This window comes from Mirounga angustirostris, unplaced genomic scaffold, assembly GCF_029215605.1.
Source record: "Mirounga angustirostris isolate CCGP_5_RB_7025 unplaced genomic scaffold, mMirAng1.0.hap1 SCAF_1, whole genome shotgun sequence".
Classification (NCBI taxonomy): Eukaryota; Metazoa; Chordata; class Mammalia; order Carnivora; family Phocidae; genus Mirounga; species Mirounga angustirostris.
In genome coordinates, this window is record NW_026991709.1 from 48,260,937 (window position 1) to 48,277,149 (window position 16,213).

The following is a 16,213-nucleotide window of genomic DNA, read 5'->3' on the forward strand; positions in this document are numbered from 1 at the left end:
CTTCATGTTTTTCTTCTATTTCATTTTTTATAGATGCTGATGGCAAGCCATCAGTTGATTTCATGACCCTGTTGAAGCGTTTCAAGCAACAGTTCTAAACACAGTTGTGGTTGCCACGCTTAGCTATAGGTCAGAATCCCCTTAGGTGTTTGTTAAACATGCTGGTCTCTCCTCAGACCTACTGAATCTGGAATTTTAGGACTGGGTCTTACATAGAAAGGGTATTTTTTAAAAACTCTCTAGGGGCTTGTGATACTTAGGCCTTGTCCATAATAGGTACTAAACAAATATGTTTTGAATGAGTTAAAAACATGGCCCGAAAGGCTTTATGTAACTTTTAAATAAATTTCCTGTCTTTTAACACAGGGATACACCAACATCAGCAGGACCAAACTCCTTCAATAAAGGAAAGCATGGTTTTTCTGATAACCAGAAGCTATGGGAGCGAAATATAAAATCTCATCTTGGAAATGTCCATGACCAAGACAATTAAATGATGTGTTTTGAAATTGGGGTGTGGGGTGGGTGAAAAGTTAAAAGGAACAGTTTCCTTTTTTAAAGAACATGGTGTAAGACTGTCTTTGGAGCCTTTTTTTTTTTTTTCTTTTTTTTTAAGATTGAGTGGTACACTAATAAATGAGAGTTTGAAATTAGAGGTAATTTATGTTTTATATACAGATTTCAAAACATTTGCTAATTTTGTAGTTTCATGTGATTAGTTTCCAAAGGTTACAGATAATAAAAAATCAGAAATGGTACCTTTCTAAGAATTGCATATTTTTTTAGACACAACTATTAGCACATTAAGAGGAACGCAAAAAGTTATTGTCTGTTAAACTGCAAGCAGTTACTCTTAACTCCCTTATTAACCTAAAGTGTCAGGCTCCCAGGAACAGCCTTATAGAAGAGGGAGTATTGTATTGGGAGGAAAATGTTACTGGACTATTGACTGAAAGTACGTTAGATAAAATTAAAATACAGCTTTTTTTTTTTCCTAATGGGCATTTGTTTTGTTTCAGGTCATCATAAACTAGATACTGCATTGCTATCAGTTGGTACAGATGCTTAGCTCTTTAAAATTTTTTAAAAAAATTTTATGTAAATTGTTGAGTATTTGAAATAGCCCACTTCACTTTAACGGGTCTTGTCTACCTTCATTAGTCTTCAAAGACCATTTGCTACCAAAGTAAATCAGTATTTTGAATGTGCTTCTCTTGGTTTTTGTTATTAGCTAGTTCCTGTAAGCATTTCCACCAGATCTTGAGGCAAATCATAAGGAAGCTGTTTCTTTTAAAATACAAACCACCACCAAAAATTTAAATGTACATAATACTTAAATATTTGGCTGTTTTTATTTTTAAAAGGTAGAAACGCCAAAAAAGCAACATTGTATGAAGATGAAAATGAGAAAGATGCACTTTCTGTAACTTTGTTAAAGCTTAATTTAAGTTACTAACTTGTGAAAGCGAGTTTCATTTGAACTTAATACAAGAATTCTTATTTTAGTACAGTAATATGGTTTATTTGAAGTGTATACATATTAACCAATGGCCTCTCAAAAGCACATTTTAGGTACTGAAGATAAAAAGAAAGAAAATGCATCTTTAAACATATTTTATGGATTCTTTGACCACATATATGTTGTTAGATCTGTGTTTTGTAGGGTTTTTTTAAAATTTTTGTATATGAATTATTTTTTAATGTGACAGTTATAAACACATCTTTACAAGCGTAGTCACAGATAAAAGAAACACCGTATAATGATTTCTTTGAATACTCCTGCAATGTTTAATTTGGAGGCAGCTTCAGACTATTTTATTGGTGGTAACTACTTGCTGAGCTCTTTTAATAGGTAATAACTCCAGAGAAGCAGCCTGTATATATTCCTAACATTTTGTTCATTTGCATTTAAGTTTAGAGTAAGCCCCAAGTAAAACAATGGAAATGTATATAGAACTATTAGTCCTTACATGATTTAATTATATCAAGATAGATGAATTTAACTTGCTTTAATGTAGGCGGACTTTCCACTTTTGTCCATTTTACTGTTTATGTTAAAATAACATCCCTCTCCTACATATTCTTTTCTTGACTCAAATGAAATACTAACCTAAGGTCAAGATGGGAGAGAAACGACTGAGATGAATGTCTTTACTAAAATACCAATAAATTTGTCAAACTCAATAGTGTTCTTATTTTCTATTCTACATAATTGTTGCTGGGGTTTTTGTTTTGTTTTTTTATTTATTTAACAAAAAAGACGAGCCAGATGTTATGATTGTTGCTCTTGCCCAGATTGTTGGCCAAAGTAATGGGAAATTTAAAATTAGTATTTATTGGAGTCTACCTAACTTAGCACATAGTTCTATAGCATTACAGTATCTGGGGTTGGAAAAGACTTAATCCAAATCATCCCTCTCCTTCACTGCCAAAGTGTTTTCTGTCCTGTGCTGTACAAAATCCTGCCAAGGCATATCTTTGGAAATCCCTAAGTGTTAGAAGGTATACATAGTGTCTGCCATCCATTGGCTCCATGTCATGTGTTTGAAATGTTTATACAGCTGCTGCCCAGAAGGTCAGGTCCTAGTAAATAAAAAATTGAGCTACATTTTAGAATTAAGATTCATTCCAGTTTGAATAATTACAAATGAAGGCTGTTTGTTTTCAAATTTTTTTCCTTCGCTCTAGTAATCCAGATTAGCTTGACTTAGCGTGGAGGAAAGTTACGTTCCTGGTCACATGAAGATACTTTTTTGAATTTTAAACTTCATTTTGAAAAAAATTTCAGACTTAACAAAACATTGTGAAAATATTACAGGGTATTTCCATGTTCTCCAGATGTTAACATCTTAAATAACTACAGGACAATTGTCAAAATCAGGGAATTAACATTATTATAAAGTTTAATATTAATTACCTTGTATTGTTCTACAGGCTTTTTTCACATTTCACCATTTGCTCCACTAATCTTTCTAGTCAAAGATCCACTTCATTATCCCACATGGTGTAGTTGTCCTCTTTCTTTAATCCTTTAGTCTGGGACACTTCATTGTTTGTTCATGACCTTAGACTTTTTAAAAAGGACAGGGCAGTTATTTGTAAAAGATCCTCAGTTGGGGGTTTGCCTACTATTTCCTCATGGTTAAATTGAGTTTATGAATTTTTGGCAAGAATAACACAGAACTGACGTGTCCTCAGTGTAGCAGCAAGTGCATGATGATAATTTGTCCTGTTGCTTACACTGTTAATAATTGATCACTTGCTGAAGGTGGTGTCTGCCAGAGTTCTCCACTGTCAAATTACTATCTTGTAATTTGTATCTTGTAATTAGTATCTTGTGGGGAAATTCTAGGGACTATGTAAGTACCCTATTTTTCATACTGTTGCCCACTAAGAGGGCAGGCATTCATGGTTCTTTTTTTTTAAATAATGTCATCTTTTTTTTTTTTTTTTTAAGATTTTATTTATTTGACAGAGAGAGACACAGCGAGAGAGGGAACACAAGCAGGGGGAGGGGGAGAGGGAGAAGCAGGCCCCCCGCCGAGCAGGGAACCAGATGCGGGGCTCTATCCCAGGACCCTGGGATCATGACCCGAGCCTAAGGAGACGCTTAATGACTGAGCCACCCAGGCGCCCCTGCATTCATGGTTTTTTCTTCCCCCGTGGTTCTTTCCTGAAACAATTTTTAGTGTAGAATTTGCCAAGTGATGGTTTGCTATTTCCAACATTTCTTCTGCTTTTAGTAGTTGAAATTCTGCTCTGAGGAAGTCCCCCCCCATTCATTATTTATTTTATTTTATTGATAATGGGCCCATGTAACCTTACGTTATTCTTTAGGTTACGACCCATTACTACCATTATTTATTTTGTAACTCAGAATGTCCCAATTTGCCCATGCAAACTCCTTTCAGTTGACCCTCATGTCTTTTTGATGTTGCCATCCTTTTAATACTTAAATTCTGGCAACAAAAGATACACTGTACCCATCTTGGATTTTCTCTTCTCCAGCCCTGGAATTAGTGATTCCTCTAAGCATGGTTCCTTCTAGAGACAGTGGTCTTTAGAAATTAAAATAGTACTTGATCTCATAGGTACTGAGGTATCATTGCTTCTGGCCTGCTTAACAGAGCTAGAAAATGTGTGTAATATATACACCTATATCTATTTCTAGATTGATGTATGTGTGTGTATCTCCAATACCAGGCCAACACCAGAGTTGATTCTAGTCTTCCTATATTTGAAACTTTTATCCAACAGTAAGAAATCTATCTCCAGTATGTTCACTTTTATTTGCCCAATTTATAGAATACACAGAAAATACTTTCAGAATTATTAACCACGTATCTACCAGTGAAAAAACAGCTTACCAGCCTGTGCAGTATTTGTGTATAGTTGCTTTTTTTTTTCAGTCTTACAGTGCATAATCAAAATACTGTTTTACAAAGTAATGTGGGTTCTTTTCTCAGTTCCCCTTTCAGTATGGTTATGCTACTCTTTTGTAATGAAATTAGTTAACTTGTTTTTGTTTGTATTTCACAATGAATGCTGCCCATTCTTTGTTAATTTGTGGGGGGTTTTTTTGTATGTAAAATATTAGCATAGTTCTAAAAGTTAGAACTATACAAAAGGTGTCACTCCTTCCTATCCTTTCTAGCTCTTTCTCTTTCTCCTAGCCTTTCTATCCCGTTTGCACCTATCCCCTGTAGGTAATCTATTTCTGGTTTCTGTTTTATACTTCCTGTCTCTTTTGAATAAATGAGTGGTTATTATTTCCCTTTTTTTCTTACATGATATGTAGCATGTTATAGTTAACTTTTATATTTTGGTGGTTTTTTCCTACTTTACAGTATACCCTGGAAACTATACCAGTTCATGGAGATAATACTCCAAAAACATTTTTAACAGCTATGTAGTGTGAATATACTATAGTTTATGCAGTTACTCTTCTATGTATGGGCATTTAGGTCATTTCCAATATTTTGCCATTACAGTGCTATAATTGAGTAACCTTGTGCATGTGTATTTTCATATTGTTGGGATGTATCTTCCTTCAGGTAAATTCCCAAACATAGGATTGCTGAGTCAAAATATAAGTGTATATGTACTTTTGTTAGATTTTGCCAAATTCTCATCCAAAAGGGTTGTACCAAGTTTGTTTTCCCACCAGGAATGTATAAGAGTTCATGCCTCTTTTCACAGCCTTGCCAACAGGATGTTTAGGTCATGCTTTTTAATTTTTGCCAAATCAGATAGGTAAAAAATGGTATTTCACATTAGTTTTGATTTGCATCTCTAGCTACGAATGAAGTAAGGTATCCTCTGTATTTAAGGGCCATCTGAGTATCTTTATGAATAGTCTGTTCATGTCATTCCCATTTTACTATGGGTTTTTGGTCCTTTCTCAAATTTTAAGAATTCCTTATATACTAACTCTTTATCTTTGATGTGTTATAGTTTTCCCAATTAATTGTCCTTTGGCTTTGATTTTGGTGCTTTTTGTTTTGTTTTGTTTTGTTTGCAATGCAGAAAGCTTTCATTTTTTCTGTAGTAAACTCTGTTAATTTTTTATTGCCTCTCAATTTAATGTTAATATTTAGAAAGCCTTTCTCTATACTGATACTAGAGATGAATTTACCCGTGTTTTTCTTGTGCTTTTGTATTGTTTCATTTTTTAATTTAAGGAGATTCCTACTAATTTGGAGCATATTCTTGTGCATTTGTGAGATCAGGATCTAATTTTAGTTAACTGATATCTATGATAATAAGCCATCATAATCAAGAGCACTCTGCTTTTGTGTCTTTCAGGGGTGTTTTAAATTTTTTCTCCTATAGGTTTTGCATATTTCTTGTGAGCTTAGTCCTAAGTATTTAATCTTTATTGTTATTGAAATGAGGTTTCCTCTACCATTGTGTGCTGATCCTTTTAGGATATGAAGGCAATTTCTGTATGTTAATGCTGTGTCTTGCTATCTTACTGAATTCTCATATTGAGTTTTATCATTTCTCTAGGATTTTTCAGGTATATCATCATATCACCTGCAAATAGAGTTGGTTTTAATTCTTTACCAGTTTCTGTGCCTCTAACTCATTTTTCTTGTCTAACTGTATTGCTTAATACCACTAGTACAGTATTGAATAAGAGAAATAACGGGCACCCTTCCCTTATTCTTGTTCTCAGTAGAAATGTTTCCAGTGTTTAGCCATTAAATAAGATGCTGGCTTTAGGACTAAACATATTTTATCATGTTAAAAATATCCGTCAATTCCTATTTTTTTAAGTGCTTTTTATCAGAGATGGGTGTTGAATTTTGTCAAAGGCTTTTTGAAGATTATATCAAGGGAAAACTAATACGGACAGTCCCCACCTTACCAATGGTTTGACTTACGATTTTTCAACTTCATGATGCTGCACAGTGATTACACGTCTGGCAAAAAGATACACGTTCAGTAGAAACCATACTTAGAATTTTGAATTTTTATCTTTTCCTGGGCTGGCAGTATGCAGCTAGCTACCAGTCAGCCATTCAATCACAAGGGTAAACAACCGATACACTTAAAACTATTCAGTACACGGGGCGCGTGGGTGGCTCAGTCGTTGAGCGCCTGCCTTCGGCTCAGGTCATGATCCCAGGGTCCTGGGATCGAGCCCCACATCGGGCTCCCTGCTCCGCGGGAAGCCTGCTTCTCCCTCCCCCACTCCCCCTGCTTGTGTTCCCTCTCTCGCTGTGTCTCTCTCTGTCAAATAAATAAACTCTTAAAAAAAAAAAACAAAACTATTCAGTACACATACAGCCATTCTGTTTTTTGCATTGAGTGCAGTATTCAATAAATTACATGAGATATTAGACACTTTTTTATACAGTAGACTTTGTGTTAGATGGTTTTCCCAACTGTAGGCTAATAATGTAGGTGTTGGAGCACCTTTAAGTTAGGCCAAGCTAAGCTATGGTGTTTAGTAGGTTAGGTGTATTAAATGCGTTTTTGACTTAACATTATTTCCAACTCCAGTGGGTTTATGGGGCTGTAACACCATCTTAAGTCAAGGAGGATCTGCATAAAGATTCTAAGTGTGAGAACTCTCAGGTGTAGCAGAAGTAGCAACTGCTGGGACAGTCTACCACCTTAGGGCTCAGGGAGTAAGTGAACAAGGGAAAGATTTAACATCTTAGAGGAGAGACCAAGAGGCCAAATTTCAGATCTTTGAGGAGAGAGTGTGTTCCCTGCAGGGAAGAACAGCATACTGAGGGGGGCCCACCATCAACAGTGAAGACAAATTTTGGGAATCCCATATTCCACTGCATGACAAATCCCTGGTTATATGTACCCTTCCACTCCTATGGGAATCATTGTTGGCTAGCAATGATTATTGCTTTTTGTTTTTATTTTTTGCTTCTTTTCATTGTCCTATACTTTGCAAATTTCCTACATCGATCCTACATTACTTGGATCATTGGAGAAATGAGTGAGAATAGAGGTATCCCTAAATAAGGTGAATAAGGTTAGCTGTCATTCTAGCATGTCTGAATTAGATATGAGAACTTTTTTTTTTAAGATTGATTGAGTGATTGATTTACTTATTTGTCAGGGAAAGCAGCAGGCAGCTGGAGAAGCAGGCTCCCCACTGAGCAGGGAGCCCGATGTGGGGCTCGATCCCAGGACCCTGGGATCATGACCTGAGCCGAAGGCAGATGCTTAACTGGCTGAGCCACCCAGGCACCCCTGTGTGAGAACTTTCTTAAACCAAAGGCTTTGACCCACATCACAGTAGATATCCACTTAACTAATGCACATGGACACAGAACTAATTGACAGCTGTGTACATTTTTTTATGTAGTCCAAAAGTGCTGTTATCATAAATCTTTTTTCTTTCCTGAGAGTAAATCCTCCCTGGGAGCACTTTATCTGCAGTGTCCATTGAATTCACATTGCTTAATATTTAGAAAAAATACAAACTGTTGTGTACTATGTAAAATATCAAGGATAACCACTATAACTTTACTGCAGGGACAGGTACCTGAACTCTTGAGTCTCTCACTGATTAGTATGTCATCCAAATGCACCACAAAATGCATTTCACTCGGAGTCTAGCATTGTCCTGATTTCATGCTGGTCATACACCTTGAGTTGCTTGTTTTATTTCTGCTGCTTGCTTTCGGAACTCCATAACTAAATCGTAGGTGCTGTAAGATTTGGATAGATCAATAGAACTGTGAATTTACCCACATAACCATGCCTCAAAATAAAACAAAGTTCCTATATAATTTATATACCTTGACTATAAGAAAAAAGATCAAAACAAGCAGAACACTTGAAATCCAGTAATGCAAGCAAAGTAACATTAAAAGAATGTAAGTACTAATTAGATGTTGAAACATTGGCAGATGACTCTAGCAAATCTAACTGAAGATGCAATTTTTTTTTTTTTTTTTTTTTTTGAGAGGCAGAGGTGAGGGAAAAGGCAGAGGGAGAGAGAATCTTAAGCAGGTTCCACACCCAATGTGGAGCCCAATACAGGGCTCAGTATCACAACCCTGAGATCATGACCTGAGCCAAAATGAAGAGGCAGATGCTTAACTGACTGAGCCACCCAGGCACCCCTGAAGATGCAAATTTTTTTTATTTAAAGATTTTGTTTTTAATCAGTACACCCAGCATGGGGCTCCAACTTACAACCCCCAAATCAAGAGTTGTATGCTCTACTGATGGAGCCAGCCAGGAGTTCCAGTGAAGATGCAAATTGAGAATGATAAGGTGTATCTGTGGGGACAGAATAGATGGGAACTCTACTCTTCTGCTCAATTTTGCTATGAACCTAAAACTGCTCTTTAAAAAAAGTTTATTAAAAAAAAAATCAAGGGGCGCCTGGGTGGCTCAGTTGGTTAAGCGACTGCCTTCGGCTCAGGTCATGATCCCAGGGTCCTGGGATCGAGTCCCACATGGGCTCCCGGCTCAGCGGGGAACCTGCTTCTCCTTCTGACCCTCTCCTCTCTCATGCTGTTTCTCTCTCGCTTGCTCTCTAATAAATAAATAAATAAAATCTTTAAAAAAAAAAAAATCAAGGTGTGAGTAGTGGTTTAACTTAGTCACAAGGTGCCTCTTCACCATAAATATAATACTCAGTTGGATATAAAACCCTCAAAATATTCTAACAACACTGTTGCCATGCTGTGTGTGGATATCAACTTTGTGTATGAACATTCATACATATTTACCATACAAGCAGATTTCTCAAAACAGGATTTCAGTGTAGTTATACTCTCAGAGGATCACTTTGAGAAAAAAAAATGTCACTTTCCCAGCTTTTAAACATGTTTCTTCTCTGGGTGCCTGGGTGGCTCAGTCAGTTAAGCGTCTGCCTTCGGCTCAAGTCATGATCTTGGGGTCCTGGGATCGAGCCCCACATCAGGCTCCCTACTCAGTGGGGCATCTGCTTCCTCTCCCTCTTCCACTCCCCCGTTTGTGCGCTCTCTCTCTGTCAAATAAATAAAATCTTTTTGAAAAAGCACTATTTAAAAAAAAAAAAAAACAGGGGCAGCTGGGTGGCTCAGTTGGTTAAGCGACTGCCTTCAGCTCAGGTCATGATCCTGGAGTCCTGGGATCGAGTCCCGCATGGGGCTCCCTGCTCAGTGGGGTGTCTGCTGCTCCCTCTGACACTCCCCGGTCTCATGCTCCCTCTCTGTCTCATTCTTTCTCTCTCAAATAAATAGGATCTTTAAAAAACAAACAAACAAGGGGCCCCTGGGTGGCTCAGTCGTTAAGAATCTGCCTTCGGGGGCGCCTGGGTGGCTCAGTTGGTTGAGCGACTGCCTTCGGCTCAGGTCATGATCCTGGAGTCCCTGGATCGAGTCCCGCATCGGGCTCCCTGCCTGGCGAGGAGCCTGCTTCTCCCTCTAACCCTCCCCCCCTCATGTATTCTCTCGCTCTCTCAAATAAATAAATAAATCTTTAAAAAAAAAAAAAAAAGAATCTGCCTTCGGCTCAGGTCATGATCCCAGGGTCCTGGGATCGAGCCCCGCATCGGGCTCCCTGCTCGGCGGGAAGCCTGCTTCTCCATCTCCCACTTCCCCGCTTGTGTTCCTTCTCTTGCTGTGTCTCTCTCTGTCAAATAAATAAATAAAATCTTAAAAACAAAACAAAACAAGGGGCGCCTGGGTGGCTCAGTCGTTAGACGTCTGCCTTCGGCTCAGGTCATGATTCAAGGGTCCTGGGATCGAGCCCCACATCGGGCTCCCTGCTCGGCGGGAAGCCTGCTTCTCCCTCTCCCACTCCCCCTGCTTGTGTTCCCTCTCTCGCTGTGTCTCTCTCTGTCAAATAAATAAAATATTTAAAAACAAAACAAAACACACCATATTCTCATTCTATCCCATATAAGTACTATGGCAGGCATTGGCTATGTGATGCTCTAAGGAAGAAAATAGGGAATCATCACTTTTACCAGAGACCTGGCTTTCTATGATAGGAGTAACTTAAGACAAAGCAGCTGCTATTTGGTGCCAACTTTTATTTTTATTTTTTTCTTCCAATTTTTTATAAATTCCAGTTTAACATATGGCCTTTCCAACTTATAATAAAGCATGCTGGTGCAGTGCCACCATGTTGAAATGGAGAATTATAACAGCAGTCTCTTGTCCCATACAGAGTTACTTGCATTCCTGTTGTGGTTTCTTTGTTATAGACGGGGAGCCATTAGAAAACGGGGGAGCTTCAAGATGAAGGGCAGTTTTAAATAATTGAAGTAATGGGTATAACACAAAAAGGGTAATAGGGCAAACATGGGAGCTAGGAAAGCAAGGTATTGGTAGCATGCTACATGAATGAGTTTATAAAAGCTCAGAATGATATGTTAACATTAATTAGCAGTAATGAGATGGAACTAACGTCAGAGACATTGCTAAGGAATGTAGTGGTTGAATCAATGATGGGAGATGGAAGCATCCCAGGAGACTAAGGGTTTGGACCTACTAGCTGGGAGAATGGTAGATGCTGCAGAGGGGGGAAAATTGACAGATATATACAGGGTAACTTTTAAGTTTTTAAGAAAAATCGCCAGCCAGAATTTAGGTAAGTAGCAGATAATGACAGAAAATCCATAGATGGTTTTCTTTTTCCTTTTTTTAAAATTTAAATTTAATTAGTTAACATATAATGTGTTACTAGTTTCAGAGGTAGAGGTCAGTGATTCATCAGTCTTACACCCTGTGCTCATTACGTCACGTGCCCTCCTTAATGTCCATCACCCAGTTGCTCTATCCTCCCACCCCCATCCCCTCCAGCAACCTTCATTTTGTTTCCTATGATTAAGAGCCTCTTACGGTGGGGTGCCTGGGTGGCTCAGTCAGTTAAGCGTCTACCTTTGGCTCAGGTCATGATTCAAGGGTCCTGGGATCGAGCCCCATGTTGGGCTCCCTGCTCAGCGGGAAGCTCGCTTCTCCCTCTCCCTTTGCCTGCTGCTCTGCCTACTTGTGCTCTCTCTCTGTCAAATAAAATATGAAAAAAAAAAAGTCTCTTATGGTTTGTTTCCCTCTCTGATTTCATCTTGTTTTATTTTTTCCTCTCTTCCTCTGTGATCCTCTGTTTTGTTTTTTTTTTCTATTTTGTTTTTAAAATTCCACATGAGTGAGATCATATGATAATTGTTTTTCTCTGATTGACCTATTTTGCTTAGCATAATACCCTCTAGTTCCATCCACATCATTGCAAATGGCAAGATTTCATTTTTTGATGGCTGAGTAATATTCCATTGTATATGTATACATCTTCTTTACCATTCATCTGTCCATGGACATCTGGGCTTTTTCCATAGTCTGGCTATTGTGGACATTGCTGCTATAAACATTGGGGTGCATGTGCCCCTTCGGATCATTACATTTGTATCTTTGGGGTCAATACCCAGTAGTGCAATTGCTGGGTCATAGGGTAGCTCTGTTTTCAACTTTTTGAGGAACCTCCATACCATTTTCCAGAGTGGCTGCACCAGCTTGCATTCCCACCAACAGTGTAGGAGGGTTCCCCTTTCTCTGCATCCTCACCAACATCTCTTGTTTCCTGACTTGTTAATTTTAGCCATTCTGACAGGTGTAAGGTGGTATCTCATTGTGGTTTTGATTTGTATTTCCCTGATGCTGAGTGATGTAGAGCATTTTTTCATGTGTCTATTGGCCATTTGGATATCTTCTTTGGAGAAATGTCTGTTCACATCTTCTTCCCATTTCTTGATTGGATTATTTGTTTTTTGGGTGTTGAGTTTGATAAGCCATAGAGGGTTTTCAAAGGGTACTAGACTATTTGAGGGAATGTGGTCAACATTAAGCCTGATTGTATAGTGGTAAGTACCATTGGTATGGGAGTTATTAGACTATTTCTCTTTTGTCTGTTTCTACATCTTTTGAATGGGATTATATGTGTCTGAATGTACAAGTTCTACAGCTCATGAAGTGGATGCCCATGAAGTAGAAGACACTGCCAAGAACTTTAACATCATGTCCAGGCAAACTACTGAATAATAGTTAAAACAATATACAAATAACAAGCTAATGGGAGGAGGGGACTGGGATCTTTTTTTTTTTAGGCTTATGTATGTATGTATGTATGTAGAGAGAGCAGGGGGAGGGGCAAAGAAAAGGGAGAGAAAATATCAAGCAGACTCTGTGCTGAGTGTGGAGCCAGACGCAGGGCTGGATCTCACAACCCTGAGATCATGACCTGAGCCGAAACTGAGCATCGGATGCTTAACTGAACCACCTAGGTACCCTGGAATCTTTCAAAGAGGCAGAAAAGTAAAAGGACTGTGGAACAGGTAGGGCAAAAAAGAGCAAAATGGCATATTTGTATGCAAATGTGTTGGTAATTATGCCTTTTTTTTTTTTTTAAAGATTTATTTATTTATTTGAGAGAGCGAGAATGAGAGAGAGTACATGAGAGGGGGGAGGGTTAGAGGGAGAAACAGGCTCCTCGCCATCAGGGAGCCCGATGCAGGACTCGATCCAGGGACTCCAGGACCATGACCTGAGCCGAAGGCAGTCGCTTAACCAACTGAGCCACCCAGGCGCCCAATTATGCCGTACTTTTTAATTGGACTAAATATTCCTATGGAAAGATAAAGACCGGCAGCTGGATTAAAAAAAAAAAAGGACAGCTATATACTATGTATAAGAGACATACCTTAAATATAAGAACATGGACAGGTTGAAAGCATGATGGTGAAATATACCATATGAATACCAAAAAAGCTAATGTAGCTCTTTTAATTTCAGCCAAAGTAGACTTGAAGCCAGGAGTATTACAAGGGACACCTCATTTTATCTTTTCATAATGATAAAAGGTTCATGGGACACCTGGGTGGCTCAGTCGTTAAGCGGCTGCCTTCGGCTCAGGTCATGATCCCAGAGTGCTGGGATCCCCGCATCGGGCTCCCTGCTCGGCAGGAAGCCTGCTTCTCCCTCTCCCACTCCCCCTGCTTGTGTTCCCTCTCTCGCTGTGTCTCTGTCAAATAAATAAAATCTTTGGGCGCCTGGGTGGCTCAGATGGTTAAGCGTCTGCCTTCGGCTCAGGTCATGATCCCAGGGTCCTGGGATCGAGTCCCACATCGGGCTCCCGGCTCAGCGGGGAGCCTGCTTCTCCCTCTGACCCTCTCCCCTCTCATGCTGTTTCTCTCTCGCTCGCTCTCTAAAAAATAAAATCTTTAAAAAATAAAAATAAAAAAAATAAAATCTTTAAAAACAAATAAATAAATAATAAAAATTCAACAAACCAGGAAGTTAGAATTCTATATTTTATGCACCTAATAACACTTTAAGATATATAAAGCAAGGGCGCCTGGGTGGCTCAGTTGGTTGGGCGACTGCCTTCGGCTCAGGTCATGATCCTGGAGTCCCGGGATCGAGTCCCGCATCGGGCTCCCTGCTCGGCGGGGAGTCTGCTTCTCCCTCTGACCCTCCTCCCTCTCATGCTCTCTGTCTCTCTCACTCTCTCTCTCTCAAATAAATAAATAAAATCTTAAAAAAAAAAAAAGATATATAAAGCAAAAATTGTGAAAATTAAAAGAGGCAAATCCACATTCATACAAGGATATTTTAACAAGCTATTCTTAGTAACTGATAGGACAAACCAAAAAAAATCAGTATGGGTATAGAATATTTGAACAAAAGTAATAATTTGACCTAATTTACACATTAAAACAATGTCCAAAATACAGAATATTTTTACATTCTCATAAAACGTTTGCAAAAATTGACGATGTGCTTGTTCGTAAAACAGCCCTCGGCATATTTCAATGAATAGAAAATATACAGAATGTGTATCTGAGTACAGAATTCTTAGAAATCAATAACAAAAAGATTTAAAAGTCCATGTTTTGGGGTGCCTGGGTGGCTCAGTCTTAAGCGTCTGCCTTTGGCTCAGGTCATGATCCCAGGGTCCTGGGATTGAGCCCCGCATCGGGCTCCCTGCTCAGCGGGAAACCTGCTTCTCCCTCTCCCTCTGCCCCTGCTTGTGTTCCTTCTCTCACTGTGTCTCTGTCAAATAAATAAAATATTTAAAAAAATAAATAAATAAAAGTCCTTGTTTAGAAATAGAGTATATTCCTCCAAATAACGTGTCAAGGAATTATGAAAATTTTAAAATATTTTGAATCTTCAATAATAGTGAAAGAATACCATATCCAGATATGTAGGATGCTGCTAAAGCTGAGCTTAGAGAAAGCTTGGAACATAGATTAGATGGCAGTAATGTATTATAATTTCCTGACTGTATTGCAGTTATTCAAAAGAATACTTCTTTATACGAAATACATAATAATTCAGATGTGATGGGGCATCAGGTTGACAAGTTACTCTAAAAAGTCTCAGGAGGGGCACCTGGGTGGCTCAGTTGGTTAAGCAGCTGACTCATTATCTCAGCTCAGGTCATGATCTCTTGGGTCATGGGATAGAGCCCCATGTAGGGCTCTGTGCTCAGTGGGAAGTCTGCTTGAGATTCTCTCCCTCTGCCCTTTCCCACACTGGAGCTCTCTCTATCTCTCTAAAATAAATTTTAAAAATAAAATGTCTCAAAAAATTAATTTTTCTGTGAGTTTGATTATTCAAAATTATATATATATATTTTGTTTGTTTTAGAGTGTGTGTGGGTGCACACACACATGCTTGCCGGTCAGTGTGGGGCAGTGAGGGGCAGAGAGAGAGAGAGAATCTTAAGCAGTTTCCATACCCAGTATGAGCGCAATCTCACGACCTTGAGATCATGACCTCAGCCAAAATCAAGGGTGGGACGCTTAACCCACTGAGCCACCGAGGTGCCCCCCAAATAATGTATTTTTAATACTATTTTCCTTGTGCTGTACTTTTCATCTCCATGACTTATTTTAGAACTGGAAGTTTGTACCTATTAATCACCCTCACCTATTTTACCCATCACTTGACTCCTCCCTTCTGGGGAGGAATTACTGGATCATATGGTATTTCTATGTTTAAGTTTTTGAGGAACCTCCATACTGTTATCCATAGTGGCTGCACCAATTTACATTCTCAGCAACAGTGCACAAGTGTTCTTTTTCCCCACATCCTTGCCAACATTTATTTCTTGTGTTTTTGATTATAGCCATTCTGACTGGTGTGAATTGATAACTCATTGTGGCTTTAATTTGCATTTCCCTGGTGATTGGTGATGTTGGACATGTTTTCATTTGCCTGTTGGCCATCTCTATGTCTTCTTTGGAAATAGGTCTATTCAGGTCCTCTGCCTATTTTTTAATTGGATTGTTTTTTAGTGTATAATGTCCTTATATATTTTGGATAGTGACCCCCTATTGAATATACCATTTGCAAATATCTTCTCCCATTCACTAGGTTGCCTTTTTGTTTTGTTGATGGTTTCTGTTGGTTTCCAAAAGCTTTTTATTTTGGTGTAGTCCCAAATAGTTTATTTTTGCTTTTGTTTCCCTTGCCTGAGGAGATACATCCATAAATATATTATTAAGGCCTACGTCCAAGAGATTAATGCCTATACTTTCTTGATGGAGTTTTATGGTTTCAGGTCACATTTAGATCGCTAATCTATTTTAGTTTGTGTGTGGTATGAGAAAGTGGTCCAGTTTCATTCTTTTGCATGTAGCTATCCTGTTTTGCCCACACCATTTATTAAAGAGACCGTCTTTCCCATTGTATATTCTTGCCTCCTTTGTCATTGATTAATTGACCATATAGGCATGAGTTTATTT

At 38.6% G+C, this 16,213-nt stretch overlaps 1 protein-coding gene across 6 annotated transcripts in view; it reads left to right on the forward strand.

Moving 5' to 3' along the window:
- The window catches only part of PCNP (PEST proteolytic signal containing nuclear protein), a 56,676-nt gene that overhangs the window by 15,431 nt on the left and 25,032 nt on the right, over positions 1–16,213 (forward strand). For 2 of the 6 annotated variants that reach the window (XM_045869810.3, XM_045869811.2), the window contains exon 5: positions 367–13,191. The exons of the other annotated variants lie outside the window; for them this stretch is intronic. In XM_045869810.3, coding sequence (XP_045725766.2) covers positions 367–493 — 127 coding nt within the window. In that variant the 3' untranslated portion in view covers positions 494–13,191. Of the gene's footprint in view, positions 1–366; positions 13,192–16,213 lie in introns of those variants that run through there. 6 annotated transcript variants of the gene reach the window in all.